At 47.7% G+C, this 20,328-nt stretch overlaps 4 protein-coding genes across 8 annotated transcripts; 2 read left to right on the top strand and 2 right to left on the bottom strand.

Moving 5' to 3' along the window:
- Positions 1–41: 41 nt before the first annotated feature.
- TMOD4 (tropomodulin 4) lies at positions 42–4,992 on the top strand. Of its 3 annotated transcripts, none has more exons than XM_028502719.2 (10): positions 42–417; positions 1,470–1,634; positions 1,843–1,999; positions 2,313–2,429; positions 2,953–3,042; positions 3,222–3,352; positions 3,443–3,550; positions 3,947–4,090; positions 4,344–4,488; positions 4,884–4,992. In XM_028502719.2, exons 2-10 carry the CDS (start codon positions 1,512–1,514, stop codon positions 4,904–4,906), a joined length of 1,038 nt encoding a protein of 345 aa, XP_028358520.1. In that variant the 5' UTR covers positions 42–417; positions 1,470–1,511; the 3' UTR covers positions 4,907–4,992. The 3 variants fall into 3 exon arrangements, with proteins under 3 accessions (XP_028358520.1, XP_035871741.1, XP_035871742.1); XM_036015848.1 differs by having other exon boundaries at positions 42–445; XM_036015849.1 differs by lacking the exon at positions 1,470–1,634.
- A 499-nt stretch (positions 4,993–5,491) lies between these two features.
- SCNM1 (sodium channel modifier 1) lies at positions 5,492–9,149 on the bottom strand. Of its 3 annotated transcripts, none has more exons than XM_036015850.1 (7): positions 9,077–9,149; positions 7,926–7,996; positions 7,603–7,691; positions 7,405–7,502; positions 7,194–7,291; positions 5,822–6,016; positions 5,492–5,688 (listed from the first exon to the last, which is right to left on the bottom strand). In XM_036015850.1, exons 2-7 carry the CDS (start codon positions 7,940–7,942, stop codon positions 5,589–5,591), a joined length of 597 nt encoding a protein of 198 aa, XP_035871743.1. In that variant the 5' UTR covers positions 7,943–7,996; positions 9,077–9,149; the 3' UTR covers positions 5,492–5,588. The 3 variants fall into 3 exon arrangements, with proteins under 3 accessions (XP_035871743.1, XP_028358522.1, XP_028358523.2); XM_028502721.2 differs by lacking the exon at positions 9,077–9,149 and adding an exon at positions 8,206–8,372 and having other exon boundaries at positions 7,203–7,291; XM_028502722.2 differs by lacking the exon at positions 9,077–9,149 and adding an exon at positions 8,206–8,370.
- On the top strand, positions 8,392–15,497 carry LYSMD1 (LysM domain containing 1). The gene is made up of 3 exons (XM_028502723.2): positions 8,392–9,320; positions 13,284–13,648; positions 14,271–15,497. The coding sequence occupies exons 1-3, from the start codon at positions 9,141–9,143 to the stop codon at positions 14,407–14,409; spliced, it is 684 nt and encodes a 227-aa protein (XP_028358524.1). The 5' UTR covers positions 8,392–9,140; the 3' UTR covers positions 14,410–15,497.
- Positions 15,498–18,310, bottom strand: TNFAIP8L2 (TNF alpha induced protein 8 like 2). Its single transcript, XM_028502823.2, has 2 exons — positions 18,223–18,310; positions 15,498–16,548 (listed from the first exon to the last, which is right to left on the bottom strand). The coding sequence occupies exon 2, from the start codon at positions 16,541–16,543 to the stop codon at positions 15,989–15,991; it is 555 nt and encodes a 184-aa protein (XP_028358624.1). The 5' UTR covers positions 16,544–16,548; positions 18,223–18,310; the 3' UTR covers positions 15,498–15,988.
- Between the last annotated feature and the right edge of the window lie 2,018 nt (positions 18,311–20,328).

Genomic DNA, 20,328 nt, shown 5'->3' with positions numbered 1-20,328 from the left:
GTATTCATTCCCACCCCCAACTAAACTGTAAACACCTTAAACTTAGACACAAAACAAAAGCCTTACACTCAGCCTTTATATCACCTTACAGTCACTGCTTTGAACACAGCAGGCACCAAGAAAGTAGGATCTATCTGATTCTCATAGAACTCCAATTTCCAGGAGCTAAACTTGTGTGAAGGAAAAGGGAGGAGGTGTCATGGCTATTGGTGGCCACTAGAGGCTCCCAGGGCTGGGCAGGGTATGGGGGCTGTGTATATGTGATCTCCCACTACCCCCCACCTGGCCAGAGCTAAAATAATAAAATGCTGAGCTCACTGTTCCCCCACCCTTTCCCCCCGGCACCGGACACTGGGCTCCTCCTGCCACGGGGACAGTGCTCCAGTAGAACAGACAGACTGACCGACAGAAGGGGAGGTGAGGAGGGAAGTAGCCATCAGGACTGGTAGGTGGGGAAGGCAGGGGGCTCATGGATCAGAGCCTGGTGGGAGATGGCTCTGGGAAGTGGCTCCTACTGGGAATAATACTGTCTCTGTCTCTGTCACTCAATGTAAGTTTCTGCCACTGTCCGTCATATCCTGTAACTGTGTAGTTTATATCGTCAATGTAAATATCGCACACTTTCTGCCTCTTTCATATTCAGCATGGTGTGTATGTGTAGCTTGGATGTATTTTTTATATTGTAAAAGATTATGCAAATGCAATCCACTGTTTTTAAAGAAACTTTATCCCATTTAGAAGGCATTTTTCACCCATTGGTCTGGTGTCACCTTCCTGTCCAAAGCCAGGGACAAATTATGGGGACTCAGCCCTTCCTCCTGAGGCCATACTACCCTTCCGCCAGCCTGGAAGTTCCTGCTCCTCCAGCTTCTCAGCGCCCTGGTTTCCCTTAGGATTTTAGAATTTTAGCAAATGTAGAAAGTGAAATCTTGATCCCCCACAATAAAAGAAGAAATGAGTGTGGAGTAAGAGAACTTTTTTTCTCCACAACCCCAATCCTTGCTTTCTTAAGCCAGTTTGGGGAAAAGCCTGGATTATGGGGCAACGAGGAGGAATACCCCTGAAGCTCTCTGCCCACCTCCCCCTTTTCTTTCAATAGGAACTGGGCCTGGGGCCAGCTGTGTTGGCAGGGCTCCCGGCAGCTGTGCTAGGTCAAGAGGCCCGACTGGCGGAGTTGTATACGGGAGGGGTGCTGCCAGAATTTCTCTGTCATACAGTGGGCACACAGATCCAGCCTGGATGCCTGTGATCCTCATCCAGGCTGGCTGGAAGCTGGGGAGGCAGGAAGGAGGAGGCTCTGGTTCTAACTAAACAACCTAACTTTCCCCCCATCTTCCCATGCCCATCTGGATTTCTAACATTAAGGCATCCAGTTCACTGTTCTGCTCCCTGGCTGGTCTGTTTGTGTCCCTACTGTGTTTGTCCCTATAGGTCTTTCCATTGTCCAACCACTTTCCCATGTTCCCCAGGCTCTGTGAGTGCCACACTGTGGGGAGGGGGTGGGGGCCATCATGTCATCGTATCTGAAGGAACTGGAGAAATACAGAGACATAGATGAAGATGAGATCCTAAGGACCTTGAGCCCTGAGGAGCTAGAGCAGCTGGACTGCGAGCTACAGGAGATGGACCCCGAGGTAGGGGCTCCAGAACAGGGAACCAGGGGCAGTCCCCAGGCATTTGGGGAAGGGTGCAGGGCCCTGGGTGGCTGAGACCAGGGCTACCTACAGGGCCTTGAGTCCCAAGAGGGCCCAGGAACAGGTGTCTGGAGATGTTTTAGGGAGCCCTGGAGGTGCCTCACATCAGAGGGGAGGTCTGACTTGCTCCCCAAAACTCATCCCCAAGAACATGCTCCTGCCAGCTGGACTAAGACAACGTGACCAGACAAAGAAGAGCCCAACGGGGCCACTGGACCGAGAGGCCCTCTTGCAGTACCTGGAGCAGCAGGCACTAGAGGTCAAAGAGCGAGATGACTTGGTGCCCTTCACAGGCGAGAAGAAGGGTATGGAGACCCTACCATCCATACCTCCCACAACACAAATGGCTCCCTCTCATATGTCCCCCCTCCAGCTTCCCTGCCAGCTCCTAGCTACTCAGGAACCCCACTGCCCTGGTACCTGCATGCAAGCTTGCACTCTTCGGCTCTTTTATAAAAGATCAGGGGACTCAGGAACCCTGAGCTTGTAGAGGATTCAGGCGTTCTACTGTCCCCTTGTGACCCAGCATTCCAAAACCTCCCAGAGAAGAAAAGGAAGCTGGAGGCCAGGCTTAGGAGAAATGGCCTCCACCTGAATCACCCTTCCTCTCCCCATCAGGGAAACCCTATATTCAGCCCAAAAGGGAAATTCCAGCAGAGGAGCAGATCACTCTGGAGCCTGAGCTGGAGCAGGCACTGGCCAATGCCACCGATGCTGAAATGTGTGATATTGCAGGTAGGCAGCCGGGGAAGTTGGGGAGGGTGGGAAGATCAAGGGCAGGGGCTCCTATTCATGGTATGGGATTAGTGAGGAAGGCCCTGAGCCAGGACATGAATGTTCAAGAAAGCCTCAGGCAGTGGTTATTAATTTTTCTTAATTATGTTAGTCATCCATTGTGTGTGTGTGTGTGTGTGTGTGTGTTTAATTAAATAAGTTAACATCTCAAGGGCATTTTTACAGGGATTATAAAGCAAATAAAAGTGGAACTATTCTAGCTGAAAGCAGGAGGAAGTCTGACAGACTTCCTCACCCTCTAGCGGCTCCTTAGGGACCTTCCTTTAGCCCTCTCTCAATATTTTAAAAACCACTGCCTTAAGCAGTTTACAGAGAAGACCCCTGGGGCCAAGAGAGGAGGAACCTCTTTGGAAGAGTGGAAGAGGTCAAGCTTAAAAAATGCAAGAGTCAAAATGAGGTGGGAGGGGTGGCTTGGAACAAATCCCTTCTCATTCCATGTTCCCCCTCTGCTTCCTCTTTCCAGCAATTCTGGGCATGTACACACTGATGAGCAACAAGCAATACTATGATGCCCTCTGCAGTGGAGAAATCTGCAACACTGAAGGCATTAGCAGTGAGTGTGTTTGAGAGCATGGCCCCAGGGCTCTTGGCAGGCAGTCCCAGAGTCTGAGGAAAGGTAGCAAAAGATGAAACAGGTGAATTGGGGAGGGGGGGATGTGCGTAAGTGGTAAGAGAACCAACAGGGAGAAGGTTGGGGGGGATGTGCGGTTTCCTTCCTACCCTCACCCACAGGTGTGGTGCAGCCTGACAAGTATAAGCCAGTGCCAGACGAGCCCCCAAATCCCACAAACATCGAGGAGATACTAAAGCGTGTGCAAAGCAATGACAAGGACCTGGAGGAGGTGAACCTCAATAATATACAGGTATTTGACCCCCATCCTCCAAATAATACTTGGATAACTGCTGACATGTGAGTTTCTTGCCTACCATCTCCTCCTGTTCTGCTCTAACAGGATATCCCAATACCCAAGCTAACTGAACTGTGTGAGGCCCTGAAGACAAATACCTATGTCCAGAGCCTCAGTCTGGTGGCCACGAAGAGTGGTGACCCAATTGCCAATGTAAGGCTGGTTGACATCCCTAGCCCTCTCCCCATAGGCAGACATGCTTCCCTGGCAGGGTTGTCATAAAGGGCTGCGCTGGGGGTGCTATTCCCCTCACGCTCTCCTAGGGTAGCCCTGATGGAGACTCCTACCCTGAGTCCTAAGACTCACAGCTCTGAAACCCTTAGATCATCTTCCCAAAGAGCCACAACCTCTCTGCCCCACCTCAATTTAACTGCACATTTAATCTCCCTGCTTCCTCTACTACCTACCCTCACTTCTATCTCCCTCTAGCCCCACCTACAGCTCCTCAAAGACTCATCTCAGAGCTGTGTTTCCCTCTCACTCCTGTTTGCTCTCCTCAGTCATCTGTGAAACTAGCCCCTAAACCTAACCCAAGTCACTACTACCCAGGTGGTGGCTGACATGTTGCGTGAGAATCGTAGCCTCCAGAGCCTGAACATTGAATCCAACTTCATTAGCAGCACAGGGCTCATGGCTGTGCTGAAGGCAGTTCGGGAAAATGCTACACTCACTGAGCTCCGTGTAGACAACCAGGTCAGCATTCCCTTCCCTTGGGCTTTGCATTCAGCTAATGCCTCCTGAGTTTCTTCCCTGAGACAGCCACTGGGTCAGGATCTCACCTGATCTTATTGATTTCTTTTCATTGTCTCTATGAAGGCAGCCAAGTCAGCACCTCTCATCACCCACTCTAGAGAAACAAGCCTCCTTGACCTCCCAAAGGGTGGGTGGTCTGGAGCAGTGAACAACCCAGAGAGTGGCTGACAGCTCTCATCTCTCCCTCCCGCAGCGCCAGTGGCCTGGTGATGCAGTGGAGATGGAGATGGCCACTGTGCTCGAACAGTGTCCCTCCATCGTCCGCTTCGGGTACCATTTTACACAGCAGGGGCCACGAGCTCGGGCAGCCCAGGCCATGACCCGGAACAATGAACTACGTGAGTAACCGCAGACATGGTGTTGGGAGGGAGGGTCAAGTTGGTACAGAAGCTGATGGATAGTCCTAAAGGGGACTTACTAACAGCTGGGGGTGCCACCCAAGCAATACTCACATGAGAAATTCAAATACCATAAGTGGTCAAAAGTAGAGAGAAAAGTCCCCTGCCCCAAATCTATACCTGCAGAAAAGCGGAAAGAAAGCTAGACTTATCTGTTTGGAAGCATCGTATTTTTGTTGTGTCATTTCTTCTTTTATTAATGTGGCATAAGCATGTTTGGTGGCCTAAGACATTACCTCTTTACAAGTCTAGCCAAGGAACTGGGAAGGAGAAGACCATCTTTGCAGAAAGCAAGAAATGGGACAAATCTTGTATTTACTTTTCCTCCTTTACAGGTCGCCAGCAAAAAAAGAGATGACACTACTTTTGCCTTCACCATCAATAGCTGGGAGCCCTGAATCCTCATCTATCCCCCTTTCCTGTAAATAAAGGTCCTTCTGTCCACCCTGCCTGCCTCCTTCCTTGGGCTTTGGGGTGGAAATCTTGGCGCTAACACCCAAGGGTTACTGCCAGTTCATCAGGGGATTATTTATACTCTGGGGATCAACAGGCAGGGAGGTTCAAGTTACTAGGAAGAGGTGGGGGAGCTCCCTCCCTTGGTGTTCCCCATAACTCTGCCAGTGCCTTTAGCCTCTTCTACTTTCACAGGATATGTAACCTCAGCCCTGTTTCCAGATGTGGTCAGGCCCGCCCCCACCCCAGTTTCTACCCACAACCCTCATGTGATTTGAAGGAGGAAAGGACTTTGAGTAGAGGTAGGAAAGAAGGCAGACATCATGAAGGGCAAAGACCTCCTTCTGACAGACTTATTAATAGGGCACCGGGCTGCATGCAGCTGACGCTTGGCATGACTTTGATAGAAGGTGGGGGAGGGGCTGGAAGTATGGAGAGCTGTGTATGTACATTGCAGGGAAGGACTGGCCAGGCCGAGAAGGAACACATCTGAAATCCTAAAGTGGGACAAGGAACCAGACTTGAGGAAAGTTAGGCTCCCAGCGCCCACTGTAGTTTATTTCTGAATTAAATGGGGAAACAGGGTATCAGTCCAAGGGGAGATCAGGAGGTTCCTCCTCATCAGAGTCAAACTCAACATTCTCATCTTTCACCCATCGACCTCGTCCATCTGGAATCCATCCAGAGCTGGAAACATAAGAGAAAATAGAATTGGTCAGGGAAGGGAGTTTTTGAGAAATCAAGTGGGGGAAGAAAAACCAAAAAGGTTTTAAAAGGGAGGGGTCATAGAAAAAAGGGAAAAGTGGTTCTGCATACTCACCTTCGAAGGGTGAGGTAGTGATCTAGGGCTCGTTTTCTCGTGGGGCTCATAGGTGCAGGGGGTGAGACAGTTGCTAACTCCTTGGCCTGTGAGCCAGCCCCAGGCTCAGGGTCCCTACTGATCTGCCCACTTTGGAGTCCAACCTCTGGGGGTGGCAAGGGGGAAGGCGAGACAGAGGGACGAGGTGCTTCTGGTCTGGGTAGAGAAGAATCACAATCTGTCAAAGCAATACAGCAAAGGGCCATCTCTCCTGTGATTCCCAACCCATTAAAGCAGTATTTCCTGAACAGTGTTCTTCAAGATATTAATGTGTACTAAGTAAAAAGGCTTTCGGAATCAAATGAATTTAGGAAAGGCTAGGTTAAAAACTCTAAAGATTTTTATCTTAAGACTTTGTAGAGCCCTTAAAATATACTAATGTTACTATTCTTCAAAAGCGTCCTATTTTAGCCCTGCTGGTGTGGCTCAGTTTGTTGGAGCATCCCATACACTAAAAGGTTAGAGGTTCAATTTCCAGTCAGGGCACATACCTAGGTTTCCAGTTTGAGGCCTTGTCGGGGTGCTTACCGGAGGCAAGTGATCAATGTTTCTCTCTCACATTGATGTTTCTCTCTCTCCCTTCCTCTCTCTCTAAAAAATCAATAAACATATACTTTTTAGAAAGTATCCTACTTTGCTCCCGACTGGGTGGTCATCCCGTACACCAAAACACTGTGGGTTCAATTCCTAGTCAGGGTACATGTTTCAGTTGCTGGTTCAATCCCCAATTGGGGTACATATGGAAGGCAACAACTGAATGGTTCTTTCAGATTGATGTTTCCCTCTCTCTCTCCTGTTCTCGCTCTCTAAAATAAATAAATAAATACACAAACAAACAGATGTATCTTCAGGTGAGGATTTAAAAAAAGCATCCTGCCCTGGCTGGTGTGGCTCAGTGGATTAAGCATCAGCCTACAAACCAAAAGGTTGCTAGTTTGATTCCCGGTCAGGGCACATGCCTGGATTGCAGGCCGGGTCCCCAGTTAGGGGCATGTGAGAGGTAACCAACTGATGTTTCTCTCACGGTGATGTTTCTCTCCCTCTCTTTCTCCCTCTCTTCCCCTCTCTCTGAAAATAAATATATAAAATATTTTTATTTTTTGTTTCAGTATAGAAGTCTTTTAAATATATAAAATATTTTTTTAAAAACCATCCTACTTTGCCATCCTACTAAGTGCCATTTCCCAAACTTTCTTTAAATTACAAAATTCTCATTTTCCTGAAATACCAATTAACATCTCCAGAACACTAGTATTCCTGGGAATACAATTTGGAAAACAGTACCTTAAGAACCATCTATCTACTTTCTTCCCCCGGTCCCTGATTTTCCTACCTCCCAGACCTGTACTTCCGGCGACAGCAACTGTTATAGTGAGGAGCTCTGTGTAGAGCATTCTGGGTGATAAGTCGAGTCTGGGTTAACAGAGGAGCCTGGAATGGAGATGGAAGACAGAGTCAGTGCTTCTTTCTAGAAGCCAAAGCCCTTCAGGCCTAAGCTATGCAGCACGATCCTGCCTGGAACACACATTTCCATTGCTGATTACCTCTGCTTTGGTCTCTTCCTTCTCTGATTCATTCTGCTGTCTTGGATTCTGCTCCATTCCCTTTCCTGGCTGCTTCTTGCCATAGAAAAGCTGCAGGCCTGAGGAGAAAGGCAAGAGAATTATAAGCAGAGTACCGTGAGCGCTCTGCATAAATTTTAAGAGTTTATTCTCTACCACCTTTTCTTCCTGCAAACTTACTAGACAGATGTTTCTTGCCTGCACGGTGGGCAGTCAGCATGGCCAGAGTGTCCAGTACAGGTCGGTGGGGACAGATGGCACAAGCAAAGCTAGAGAGAAGATAAATAGTCCCTGGGGAGTGGGGTCTCTGCCGTAGGTCCTACCCTGTCCTAGCAGTCCTTTCCAAAGCCCAACTCCCAACTATTGCAATCTCCACCACCCACATCCCTGTCCCTCACTCCCCACCAAAAAAATGATAGATACTCCCGCTCTCCACCTTAACAAGTTTATTGTTAAGCCTCTAATGTCAGAACCCACAGGCTTGATTGACTCTTCGCCCTCACCGTCCATCCCGTAGCATCAGCGCCTCATCCTCTGGGATATAACTGGCCAGCAAGTCCCCGACTCTTCGCTTCTGCAGAGGTAAAGGGAATAAGTCCGGAAAGATCAGCAAGATAGGAGGAAGGGGTTGAAGGGAGATAACAGAGACCAGGACTCACATTACAAGCACTAGTCTCCTGTTTTCTCCCGCCCCCCGATTTGTTGCTAGAGCAACAAAACAACTCCTTCACGGCCTTCAGAGGGCAGCGGAAGCTGCTCTAGATGCTCTCTTCTCGCGCTTACTTTGAGCACATTGAGTTGACTCCAATCATCCCCCTCTCTCTTGAAAGACATTACGATGGTGAGTCTCAGAAATAAAGAATTCTGTGGCACAGCCTTCGCCACTCCTTTCAGGCCACCGTAGCAAGATGGGGCGTCTCCTTCCCTTCTGGTCTCCTTCCGGTTGGCCTCCTTACTTCCGGGGACGCGCTTCCTCGCCTGCACTGCGCGATCCTGAAACCCCGCCTCCAGCCCACCGAGGGGGACTGCATTTCCTATGGTGCCCTGCGACCCCTCAGACGCAAAGCCTTTTGGGAAATGAAGTCTTTTATCAAAGAGCTTGCCGGCCGGCTGGATCCAGACCCTTGCATCTTGTCATATTCTAGGCATTTGGAGGGATAGATGTGGAACCCGAATTTGAGGATGTGATTCATTCGATGCGGAGTGGGTCTCTGAGGATCTCTAAGTGGAAACTGTACTCCAAACTCTCCCAAACATCACGCGCTTCGTCCACGGAGAAAGCCCACCTGGGTGGGCCTGATTTCTTCCCTTCCCGAGAGGACCATCTCCAGGACAGGGTGGAACCAGGGTGTAGGGCAGGCCGGAGGCCCGGCTGCCGGACCTGGGAGCAAATTGAGCCGAATGTTGAGAAGTGTTTAGGGTTCAAAGGTCAGAGGTCAGTGTCGTGAGTTGTAGAGGGTCGAACGGCGGAGGGGTACTAGAGAGACTCAGGTAGAGACTGAATACTCAAAGTACAGATTTGTGGGAAAGGGATTTGGAGGAGGGAGGAGAAGCAAGGGTGGAGGGTGAGTGCATAGTGCCGGGTAAGACTTGGGAAATAATACAGAAAGTAAGAGGAATCCCCTGGTTATCCGCCCCCAGTCCCCGGGCCTACCACCGATAGGTCATTTGGCTCCGTGTCCCGCAGTTGCAACCCCAGCTGCCGGCGGGGTTAGGAGATGGCTTCTCCTTCTAGACAGGATCCCCTCGGGGGATCAGGACTGCTTCAAGGGGGCCGGGCTCGTTCTTATGGAAGTCTGGTGCAGTCGGCTTGCTCCCCAGTGAGGGAAAGACGCCTGGAGCATCCGCTGGCGCCCGGAGACACCCTGGCTGGACTAGCACTCAAATACGGGGTGACGGTGAGTCTTCCAGGATTGGGATGTGGACATCCAGTTAAAAGAGATTTATTCCTCAGGAAAATGTAATGGCCCTTCTAGGTCATTTCCTCTGAAATTTTCCTGATTGTGTTGCGTTATCTGATCCATCTTTACCTTTTTGTTTGTTTTCCCATTTGCACTGTCCGGTTGGGACAAATCCTATCCCACTACCTCAGTGAAGAGGAGCAGCTCCCTTTTATTATGCCAGTCACTATGTTAGGGGCATTACATACATTAGCCCACTTAATCCTCACATCTTTGTGAGAATACAATTGTCCCCTTTTTACAGATGAAGAAACTGAGACTTAGATTGGCTCACCAGTTTGACCAAAGTGAAATAACTAGTGAGCATTAGAGTGGAAAGTCAAACAAGTCTGTCAGACTCCAAAGTCTGTACTATTTGCCGCATAGAAATTTTTTAATTGAGAGTGATTAAACATTTACAGCAAATCATGAAGAGCTGGTCTTGAGTTCTAAGTTCCTAAAGCTCCCATCTCTCCTTGTTCTTTTTTTCTCCTCAATCATCTGCCTTCTTCTCTCCAAGGCTCTCTGTACACCAAACACTTCAGGTCAATATAAGGATATATGGGATAAGGGTAAACATATATTGCACTCAAGTTGATGAGGGTTTTTCTTTTTTCCATACCCTGTTGAATTTAGCCAACATTTTAATGTTTGGTAGGTTTAAAGCACTCTGATGGCCATCTTAGGAGATAGAAACATAAATAAAATATATAGTTGCTGCTCATATAATTTACAGTCTAGTAGAAATAAACAGGGACACAAATAATGGTTGTAGGTGACAGAATGTGGTGAGTTTGTGGAGGTATTAACAAAGGATCGGAAACCAGAAAAGATCAATTTTATTGGAGGGGAGTAGGGATGGACGTCAGTGCAGATTTCAAGGGAGCTGTCAGGAGGGGCCTTGAAAGACTCTTCAAACCTGTGTAGTCCAGTTGTTTACACCTTTTAACATCTTTGTGTTTCCAATAGCCTATACTCTCCTTAAGGGACAGAACTATTTTCTTTCAACTTTATATCTCCAGAGTCTGGCAGAGTCTCCAGCACATAAAAGCTTAATGGATTTTTTTTTTTAATACATAAAGATTTCCACATACAGAGACTGGGAGTTAAGGAAAGCATGGTCTAAACAGAGGAAGTCAATATGAAAGTACTGAGCAGCCCTTCTATCCCAGCATGGGCTCAGAAACTGTGCAGAGAGGGGACCTGTGCTGCCAGTCAATCAATTATTTATTCATTGAGGTTTTCTTACAGCCCTGTACCTTTCTGAGTACAGAAAGAAGTCTAGGTTCTGGCCTCATTCTGCTGCTTCCTAGCTGAATGACTGCATAAGTCACTTCCCCTGTCTGGGGCCTCAGTTTCCTCACTATTTGTAAAATGAGGGAGGGAGATGTAATAAATAATGATAATTAACTAAATTGTTACCTTTGCAGCATATAAAAAACACTTAGTATGTGCCATGCTCTATATAGTATCTTGTATAATCTTAAGACTTGACTAGGTAGGTAGGTGTAACTACTCCCATTCAAAGATAGGATGCAGGCTTAGGGAGACAACGTGCCATAGACTACACAACTAGTCTAATTAATTGAGCTAGGATTCAGACCAGGTCATCTCATGCTGAAATCCTCACTTTGTTCTGCTCTGTTAAACTAACTAGATTCTGAAGGCCTTTCTAGCTTGTAAAGATGGCCTAGGATTCCTCTGAACTTCAGCCTTGGTTGCATCCTTTCTAAGAGTGGAATTATGTCTCCTTATATAGTACTTCTAGGAACCAACAAAAGCCACAGAAAATTTACAGGTTAGTTCATAACATCTTGGAGCTAGAAGGGACCTAGGATATTATCTAGGCAAAATAATAGCATAAAGCACTTGGCAAACTAAAAGTACAAAACTGCAAAACTGCAAGCCAATTTTAACTTTTTTATTGTTCAGATTAATCTGATTTCCTTTTTAAACACATCATAGCATAAGATTTTATTAGTCAAGTTTATTATTATAATAGTCTTGCCTCAGGGTGGAAATAGCTTTGATATTTGACAAATACAAGAAATATGATTTTCTAAACTGATGCCACATGGGATGAATTTCTAGTAGAACTGGCTGCCTGGCCTCTGATACTAAAGTACTGATATACTATATCTGCGATTTCTATATTTTATTATCTAGTTTGTTTATTCATAAAGCATTAGTGAGCCTGTGTTGTGTGCCAAGTTTGTGAGATGCTGAAGGGTGCCTTAGGGATTCAGAGGCAGCAAGTCATCATCCCTGCCTTTAAAGGACTCACAAGTTTGAGCAAATGTGCAAAGAGGTAAATAACAATATAATAGGTTAGGTACTATTACAATGATATTTACAGTGTGGGAGCCTTGAAGAAGGTAATACAAGGGAGAGAGAGTTGATAAGTAGAAGTTGTTCAGGCAGAGAAGGGGATAGTAGAGAAGCATTTTTAGGCAGATAAAGACACTAGAGTGTGAAAGATCATGAAATGTTCAAAGAAAAATGAGAAATCAGGATAGCAAATGTCCAGGGGAGCAGGAGAAGGGAGACGAGGCTAGATACTATGGGGGTGAGATCGAGGATGCCCTCGAATGCCACTGTGGATTTTACCTGAGCCAATGAGGAGCCATAGCAGGTATACAAGTAGGGGAATGAATTGAACAGATTAATATTTTAAGAAAGATAGATGTCAGCAGGGTGAAGGATGAGTAGAAATGGAGAAAGACCAATTAAACTTTAAGTACCAAATGAGAAATATTAAGAATTATTCTAAATTGATGGCAGTGAAGATGAAAACAGATATGAGAGACATTTTTGTAGGACTTTTCTTGACCACTTGTGTATGGGTGGTGAAAGAAAAGTATGAGTTAAAGGTGACATTGATATTTCTACCTTAGGAGGCAGGTAGATAGCTGGTGATGCCAGTGACCATGTTCAGTGATGAATAAGTGGGTATTAAATAAACATTTGGCCAATGAAATAATTAATATTCTAGTGTGGACAGCATTTCTGGAAGGAGTAAAAAGGTCCTAGCTCTGTCATTAACTTGCTAGATAATCTTAGGCAAGTAACTTAACCTCTCTGAGCCTCAGTTCCTTCATCTTTAATAGAGGTTCTCAGAGTGAGGTCCAGGGCCCTCTACTCTGGAACTCTTGAGGAATCCGCAAGGTCAAAACTAGTTTCATGGTGATAATGAGTTTATTTGCGTTTTTCATTCTCCTCATGAGTGTGCTGTGTTTTCAAGAGGCTGTATGACGTGTGATACTGTATGAGATTGAGTGTAGAGACAGACACGAGAATCCTTTTGTCTTCTGTTAAGTCAGACATTTTGCAAAAGTGTAAAACAATGCCTCTCGCTACATTTTTGTTGGTTTAAAAAAGTTACTTTTTATTAAAATATTTATGTTAAATTGTAATGGGTTCATTATTTAATACCTTAAATATTGATAGCTATAATCCACATAAAGAAAAGCTTTTTTCCTCACTGATTTTTTTAAAATGTAAAAGGGTCCTAAATACAAAAGGCATGAAAACCACTGATTAATAAAATAGGAATAATATCAGCTCTTTGTACTTTACCTTGGTTGTTATAGGGTCAGGTAAGACTCTACAATCATTTTTTTTTTAAGATTTTATTTATTTATTTTTAAGGAGGGAAGAGAGGAAGGGAGAAAGAGAGAGAGAGAGAGTGAGAGAGAGAGAGAGAGAGATCAATGTGCGGTTGCTGGGGGTTATGGCCCGCAACCCAGGAATGTACCCTGGCTGGGAATCGAACCTGGGACACTTTGTTTCCCAGCCTGTGCTCAAGCCACTGAGCTATGCCAGCCAGGGCTTCTACAATCATTTTTAAAGGCATTAGATGCTATACAAATATTAGATTTATCATTGTCAATGTCATTAATTGTGGTGACTTTTTTTTTAAAGATGGAACAGATTAAGCGTGCAAACCGCCTTTATACTAATGACTCCATCTTCCTGAAGAAAACCCTCTACATCCCCATCCTGACAGAGCCCAGAGACCTCTTCAATGGTTTGGATTCTGAGGAAGAGAAAGATAGAGAAGATGAGATACAGCCAAGTGAGGATGAAGTTGGGCCACCCTCAGCGGGGAGGAAGAAACGAGAGCCGGGTCCAGGACGTGCCAATGGTGCAGCCCTTCCCACGCCTGGCCAGGAACCCCCCGCCCCCATCCATGACCTCTCTGCCTCTGATTTCCTTAAGAAGCTTGATTCACAGATCAGCCTGTCAAAGAAGGCTGCTGCCCAGAAGCTGAAAAAAGGGGAAAGTGGGTGAGTCTTTTTTTTTTTAAGATTTATTTTATTTTTAGAGAGGGAAGGGAGAGAAAGAGAGAGAGAGAGGGAGAGAGAGAGAGAGAGAGAGACATCAATGTGCGGTTGCTGGGGGCCGTGGCCTGCAACCCAGGCATGTGCCCTGGCTGGGAATCGAACCTGCAATACTTTGGTTCGCAGCCCGTGCTCAATCCACTGAGTTATGCCAGCCAGGGCAGAAAGTGGGTGAGTCTTAATGCTTCTTTTAAAACACCTTCATAGTTTCTCCATTCTTCTAGCCTTACCTGATCAGACATACAAGTAAGTAAGCACAGTGTCAGCAGAAGCGGCGTGAATCCTTCCCTCCAGCGGGCCCCAGGACAGTGAGCCGAGCCATGGCTGCTGGAGTGGGTAGAGGCAGTGGGGATGGTTCTGCATTCTCACTGGAGTAAAATAGTCGACTGTGCCTACTGCTCTGATGAAGGAGCCTAGCATCTCTCTGGAGGGTACTGAAACTCCCTCTTAGACCAACCAGCTCGGATATACGAAGAAAGGAGGCCAGGGTCCCACGTGCTTCTTCACTGGGCCCACTCTCAGGTTCTTCCTTGACCTGTCACTCTTTGTCCCCGTTCCTCACTTGCAGAATTCCTGGGGAGGAAACAGGTCTTCACCGGAGCTCCCCTGGGATGCAGCAACGAGCACTCCTAGGCCCCGTGCCGCTGACCCGGACTTCTCGAACCCAGACACTTCGGGACCAGGAGGATGAAATCTTCAAACTCTGATGCCCCCAGAACTGCTTGAGAGCAGCAAGATGATGAAGGAGCAACTTGAGGGGGAGAGGAGCCTGAGGTGAGGCTCAAGAACATGGCTTCCCAGCCCACCTCCCTCACTCCTGCTCAGCCTCGTTGTCCATCAAGTGGTCCTTGGCCTGGAGCAGTTTCTATTGACAGGAGTAGGGTTGGGGAATAGACCCCTTCCCTGTTCCTGGGCTGAATCTAGAAGTTGGCCTTTAGATTCAAAAGGCTCTTTTTACGTCCCTGCTGCCTTTCCCATGCCTTTCACCACTCCTTTGCCTTAGAGCAGGGAGGCAGGGACAACCCCCAGCCCCCAACTTCCTCCCCATCTCCAACTATGCTGCCTAATTTATTTGGTGCTATATGGAAGTAATATTTATTTGCTGTATTTTATTCTTTCCCACTCCTAGCTGAAAAATGGGACTTTTGTAGCCCTGGTGTGAGGGAAACCGAGGAACAGTGAGCCGGTGACTGCCGGCTGCCCACCTTCTTAGCTAAGCGTGTTCCTGAGGGCGAGGCAGTCGGTGATCCAGCCGCTGCAGAAATGGTAGACTGTGCCAGGCCTTTTCTTCCATCTCAAAGTGAAGCATTCGAGCTCAGTCTTGACTCGCTAGTTCACTATAATTTTTTCACCTCTGTCCCCTTGAGGACAAAGTGGCTCCGAGTTTTACTCTGAGAAAAAAAAACGGTGACGTAGATCCCAGAACTCCCCAGTTCACCCTTCTACCCTGCTCCTCTGTTTAGCCCGTGTGAGGCTAAGCAATGGAAGAATTGCCTTGGAGTGTGACAGGGAGGGCACCTGTGGGAGTCTTTGTGTTCTACCCCCTCCCCACCAGAGCCTGTCCGGTCTATGCCTTGCTCCTCACTGCGTATTTATTTGCAATTTGTAGCACTGATCTATGGTACTGTGCTTTTGAGCTTCTTAAACAGAAGTAGGCAAGAGAACCCCACTAATACTGGAAATATGCCTGAGTCTCCTGTGTGGAAATGGTGAGTGGTGAGATAAGTGGCGTTTTATACCTCTGTGATGATCGTAAGATATAAGAAGCTGGAGAGATTAAACACTGAGCCCTGTGCATGTTTTAGTAGTTTTATTTCCCCTGCCCCCACCCCCTCTTCCTGTTCTCTGGAACAGAGCTTGGGTATCTGTCCTGACTCTGCCTTGAGCTGGAGGTCTAGGATGTCTCAAAGGGCCCCCTCCCCCACCTGTCTTTAGTGTCCCCAGAGGGGTTAAAAGGGCTCTGCCCCCTACCCCTGGTTCATAGGAGAGGGGCTTCCCTGTTTCGAACATCCCTTACGGGAGGAATAAGCGATCCAAGTTTCACTTCATCTTTCTTCGTTTCCTGCCCTGGGGTTGGGGTAGGAGAGAAGCCTAAACCCTCAGCATTGCTTCTTCTCCACCAGCCATTTAGGGTGAGGTGGTCTCAGAGTCCAAAGCGCTCTTGCAGGTGACTGAAGCCTGAGGAGTGAAAAGTGTTAGTGCAGATGAGCAGAGTTAGAGAGCCCATTACGTGTTGTTTTCTCAGCCAACCCTGTTGCCAAGGTGGACGTGCTGGGGTCAGGGCTCTCAGAGCTTCCCTTCGTCCAGCAGCTTCCTGAGCCCGTCACAGATCTTGCCAAGGTGCTGAGTGAAGTCAGGCCCATAGAGGGCCGTGAGCAGGCCCGGGTCAGAGAAGTGATCGAACACGTGGCGGATGCGGTTGTGCGACTTGGGTGTGAGGTGGTGCTGTACCAGCTCTAGCAGCATGTCCCGGCACTCGGTCAGCAGGCCAGCCAGCACGGCCGCCTCGAAGGTGAAGTCCACTTCTCCAAAGCTGAGTGCTGTCATGGCGCCCTGCTGTAGCTTTTGGCGAAAGCGGGTAGCCAGGGCCAACTCACTGGGGCTAAAGCTTCCATTGCGGTGCAGGACGGCCACTTTGACAGCCACCTTGATGAGGTCCTTGATAACCCGCTGGGCCTGGGGCCGGCTGTGTGTGTACTCTTTAGACACCCGGTAGAGCTCATCTAGCACCTCACTGCTTGTCTCATCGATGAAGAGATGAGCCACGGACCGACCTGCCATCTTACTCAGGAGCTTCTTCTCCGCTTGCAGTGCCAGACTCTTTGAGCTGAAGGACTCCATGGCTCCTGGAGAAGAGGGTGGGGGTGGGGATTTGTGGTCAATCATAGAAAAAAGGCCACAGGCTTCCTAGGAAAGAGAAATGGCTTCTCCCTTTTTTGTCTCTACTTTGGTTTCTATCTCATCATCATCTTGGTTTGTCCTGTTTTTCCCCCTGGGCCTCTCAGTCCTCTATGCCTTGTTCCTTTTTTTTTTTTTCTTTAGTACTGTAACAAGTCTTGATCTCTAAAGCGACCCAGAGGAGCAGTAATAGCTTTGGCTGGAGGAATGAGGGCACACAGGAGACTAGTCACCACACGTTTTAAGGGGAAGTAGGCTGTTTGTGCTGTAGTAGAAAAGATAAGGCTTACCTGGCAAATAATTCTCCCAGCTACCATTTTTGGACACTGACCATGGGCCACACATCTGTGAAGTGTATGTATCGCTATCTCTTTTTATAGCTGAGCAAACTGAGGCTTACGTTAAATCATTTACCCAAGGTCAAACACAACTGTTTTTCTGACTCCAAACGCCCATGCCAGTTAGTGTAATGTACTGCCTTTAAGTAAATGAGAAGTAGGGGGGTCCCAGAAGTCTTGATAAAAATAGTATTTATTGAGAAGCTACTATATGCCAAATGCTTTACGTGAATCATCACAGTCTTCCCAACCCTTTGTAAGGTAGACATCCCCATTTCACGGTGAGAAAACTGAAGCTAAGTAAAATTAAGCAACTTGGCCAAAGTCACTAGCAAATGATAAAAATGGGCTTCAAAACAAGTAATTCAAAGAAACTCTGTCCCCTTGAATGCCGTTGCTGCTGTCAGCTGAATCGCACCGAGGAAACTCAAGGAACAAGCACCTCAGTGGGGGATAGGCAGTCCAGGAGGTTTAGTCTTCTCCTGGGGCTGAACCGGGACCCTCCTGGTGGCCCATCAGCTGCATATGTCCAGGGTTCTCTCCCCATGGTCTTTGCCTATGGTTTTCTGGCTGTTTTGCTTCTTACTTCCCCCTCCCCTCCTCTGCAGGATGTGGCTGTGACCGCAGTGAGGAGCAGCCTCACCCTCTCCCCCAAACCAAAATGGGAGCCTGAAGAGTCAGGCGAGATGGGTACCCGGGGGTTTTCTTCCCCAGCTGACCCTGTGCAGTAGGAACCTAGAACCTAGCTTTGTGCCTGGCTTCGTCTGGGGCTTTCTGAACCAGGTTCCACAACCAGGAAAGGAGATTGCTCCATCTGAGCCTTCCTCCATCTGAGCCTTCCTTCCTCCTTGGCCTTCCTGTTACCCAGCTCTGCACTGTCCCTGTTGCCATCTCACGCTTGGCCCGCTGTCTTCTCCCTCTCTCCCTGCGCCAGTCTCCCTTTTCCTCTTGTCTGGGTCCTGCCCCGTGATCCTCCGGCCATACTTTCCCTCTGGCCCTTACATTTACCTCCATGCCTCCTAAGATATCCTTGCATCTCTCAGTGCTCTGTCACACACCCCCCCCCCCCCCATGCCTCAGCCCTGCCCCCACCCCATCCCAAACCGTGTCTGTGTTCCAGAGGCTGCCATGCCCCAGGGAAAGCTGAGTTGGACCTCTCCACTGGGGACCCAAGAATGCTATCAAGTTGGAGTCTCACTATATGGGAAGATCAGGCTGACAGCCAGGACCCTTCTGCTACCATCACCCCTAAAGCCTACCCCTCTGCCATTGCTGGGCCCTCACCTGCTGCACACTGGGTGCCAGTCTTGCTTTGGATGTTCCGGAAGAGTTGTCAGAATGGAGAAGAAGCTCCTAAGTGAGAGGCCCTTTGGCCTGGCCCCACCCCTCAAGCCCCGCCTACCTACTCTGATCAACCTCCGGTTCTGTATAGCGTCAGCCACCAAGGTCTATATGACATAGGTCAAAAGGGATAGCACTCTGTAGGAAATAGTCTTTATTCTTTGAGGTGAGGTAGAAGTTTATATATACCCTGTTCTCAAACTGTTTGTCCACCTGTTTCTTTCCTTGCTGCCCAATTCCTTGAAATCTTGTTTTTATATTTCTGTTCTGTGGGCTGAGGGTCAGTGGGGAAAGTGCTGAAGATTGAACTGAACTTAGGCTGCAGAGGCCAGGGGCAAGCCAGAGACCAACAGCGCTGAGCCTGGAGTCCCCAGGAGAGGGTGGTGCTGTGGGGCAGTGTCCACCAGCACATACTTCCAGTGCCTGCCTGGGTTAGGGTGGCACAGACTGTCCTCAACATTGGATAGACGAAGGTGCTGGGGCCTGGGCTGCCAAGCCAGGTGTGACCAGCAGGTGTCAGCACAGCATTGAACCACTGGAGGAAACAAGCCTACTTAAAGTACTTTGTAGCTGCCAAAGAGATTAAAAATGAAGGTAAGTGAGAGTTCCTGAATGAGGCAAAATTATTCACCATCAAGAATCTTACAGCCTGGTCAGGGACATTAGCATAGATATGTACAATGCAAGTCAAATGATGTCATCAGCTTTAACAAAAGTCTAAAGAATTATGAGAGTAAAGAGAAATTTAGATTATTTTTTTTTTACAGTTACCCTTTTTTAAAAAGATTTTATTTTTTTATTTTCAGAGGGAGGAAGGGAGGGAGGAAGAAATAGAGGGAGAGAAACATCAATGTGTGGTTGGCTCACATGCCCCCCTGGGGACCTGGTCTGCAACCTAAGTATGTGCCCTGACTGAGAATCAAACTGGAGAACCTTTGGTTTGCAGGCAGGCACTCAATTCACTCAGCCACACCAGCCAAGGCTGGTTTGGTTTCTTTTTTAAATCTTTGTGTGTGTGTGTGTGTGAAAAGGAAAGGGATTATTTAAAAAGTTATATAGACTTAGAGTAATGACTTAATGTCTTCATTAAAAATACTAAAGTCCTTTAGAATACCCACAAATGCATACAGTTCTTCCTTCTCCCCTTTGCCCAGTCCAGGGTACCATATCTCAGGAAAAGAAGTAGAAGTCCGTGGGTCAGGGAGCCCCTCGGTTCTGGCACCATCCGCTGTGTCGCTGCCGCCATCTACAGTTAATCCAAAACATGTGGCACCTTCTCACGGCCCACCACCAAGAGTCCTTTCACCCCTTTTCTTCCAGGCAAAGTCTTTCCTGCTTCCTAAGCCACAGGGCAAAAAGTGCCCACCCTAAAGCTGCCCAGTCCCAAAAGGCCCTTCTTTCTAATCTTAACCCAAGGACATTTTTTCATTGCTTTAGAGAGAGAGGAAGGGAGGGAGAGAGAGAAGTACTGATGTGAGAGAAACATCTGTTGGTTGACTTCTCATACACACCCAGCCAGGGGATTACACCCATAACGTGGGCATTTGCTCTGACCGGAAATTGAACATGTGAACTTTCAGCTGTGGGACAGCTCTCCAACCAACTCAGCCTCACTGGCCAGGGCTAGATCATTTTTGTTAGGACTGAAAGGTAGCCTGAGAAGGATGCATTTAACTATTTAATTGGTATAGGAAGAAGTGCTTCCCAGATGATGGGGATAAGCAAAAGCTTACATCAGATAAAGATGATCCAGAGCATACTCAGGAAATGGTGATTTATTCTGTATGTCTGAAGCATAGGTTGTTTGAGAGAGAAGGGAAGAAAGGAAAAGACCAGATTATGGAACGCATTAAAAGACTTGCTCAAGACTTCAGACTTTTCCGATAGGCATTACAGGTTTTTGATCATGAACGCCAAGTCCTTACTTAGTTCAGTGGTCAAGCAGGGGTAGCCAACCTCTTGGTATCTCTGGGCCACAGTGGAAGAAGAAAAGTTGTCTTGGGCCACACATTAAGTACACGCACACTAACAAAAACTGATGAGCAAAAA

The sequence above is a fragment of the Phyllostomus discolor genome, chromosome 14 (assembly GCF_004126475.2).
Source record: "Phyllostomus discolor isolate MPI-MPIP mPhyDis1 chromosome 14, mPhyDis1.pri.v3, whole genome shotgun sequence".
Classification (NCBI taxonomy): Eukaryota; Metazoa; Chordata; class Mammalia; order Chiroptera; family Phyllostomidae; genus Phyllostomus; species Phyllostomus discolor.
This window is presented reverse-complemented; position numbering and strand designations above follow the sequence as displayed.

What these genes read in the sequence shown, in the direction of transcription:
- TMOD4 (XM_028502719.2), top strand. Translation starts at nt 1,512, where the DNA reads ATGTCATCGTATCTGAAGGAACTGGAGAAATACAGAGACATAGATGAA. An exon ending in TGAACCTCAATAATATACAG is followed by an intron (nt 3,353 to 3,442) that starts GTATTTGACCCC and finishes CTGCTCTAACAG; the next exon opens with GATATCCCAATACCCAAGCT. An exon ending in GACCCGGAACAATGAACTAC is followed by an intron (nt 4,489 to 4,883) that starts GTGAGTAACCGC and finishes CCTCCTTTACAG; the next exon opens with GTCGCCAGCAAAAAAAGAGA.
- SCNM1 (XM_028502722.2), bottom strand. Translation starts at nt 8,256, where the DNA reads ATGTCTTTCAAGAGAGAGGGGGATGATTGGAGTCAACTCAATGTGCTC. An exon ending in AGGAAGAGACCAAAGCAGAG is followed by an intron (nt 7,292 to 7,404) that starts GTAATCAGCAAT and finishes TCTCCATTCCAG; the next exon opens with GCTCCTCTGTTAACCCAGAC. An exon ending in CGGAAGTACAGGTCTGGGAG is followed by an intron (nt 6,017 to 7,193) that starts GTAGGAAAATCA and finishes TTCTCTACCCAG; the next exon opens with ACCAGAAGCACCTCGTCCCT.
- LYSMD1 (XM_028502723.2), top strand. Translation starts at nt 9,141, where the DNA reads ATGGCTTCTCCTTCTAGACAGGATCCCCTCGGGGGATCAGGACTGCTT. An exon ending in CACTCAAATACGGGGTGACG is followed by an intron (nt 9,321 to 13,283) that starts GTGAGTCTTCCA and finishes TTTTTTTTAAAG; the next exon opens with ATGGAACAGATTAAGCGTGC. An exon ending in CTGAAAAAAGGGGAAAGTGG is followed by an intron (nt 13,649 to 14,270) that starts GTGAGTCTTTTT and finishes CCTCACTTGCAG; the next exon opens with AATTCCTGGGGAGGAAACAG.
- TNFAIP8L2 (XM_028502823.2), bottom strand. Translation starts at nt 16,543, where the DNA reads ATGGAGTCCTTCAGCTCAAAGAGTCTGGCACTGCAAGCGGAGAAGAAG.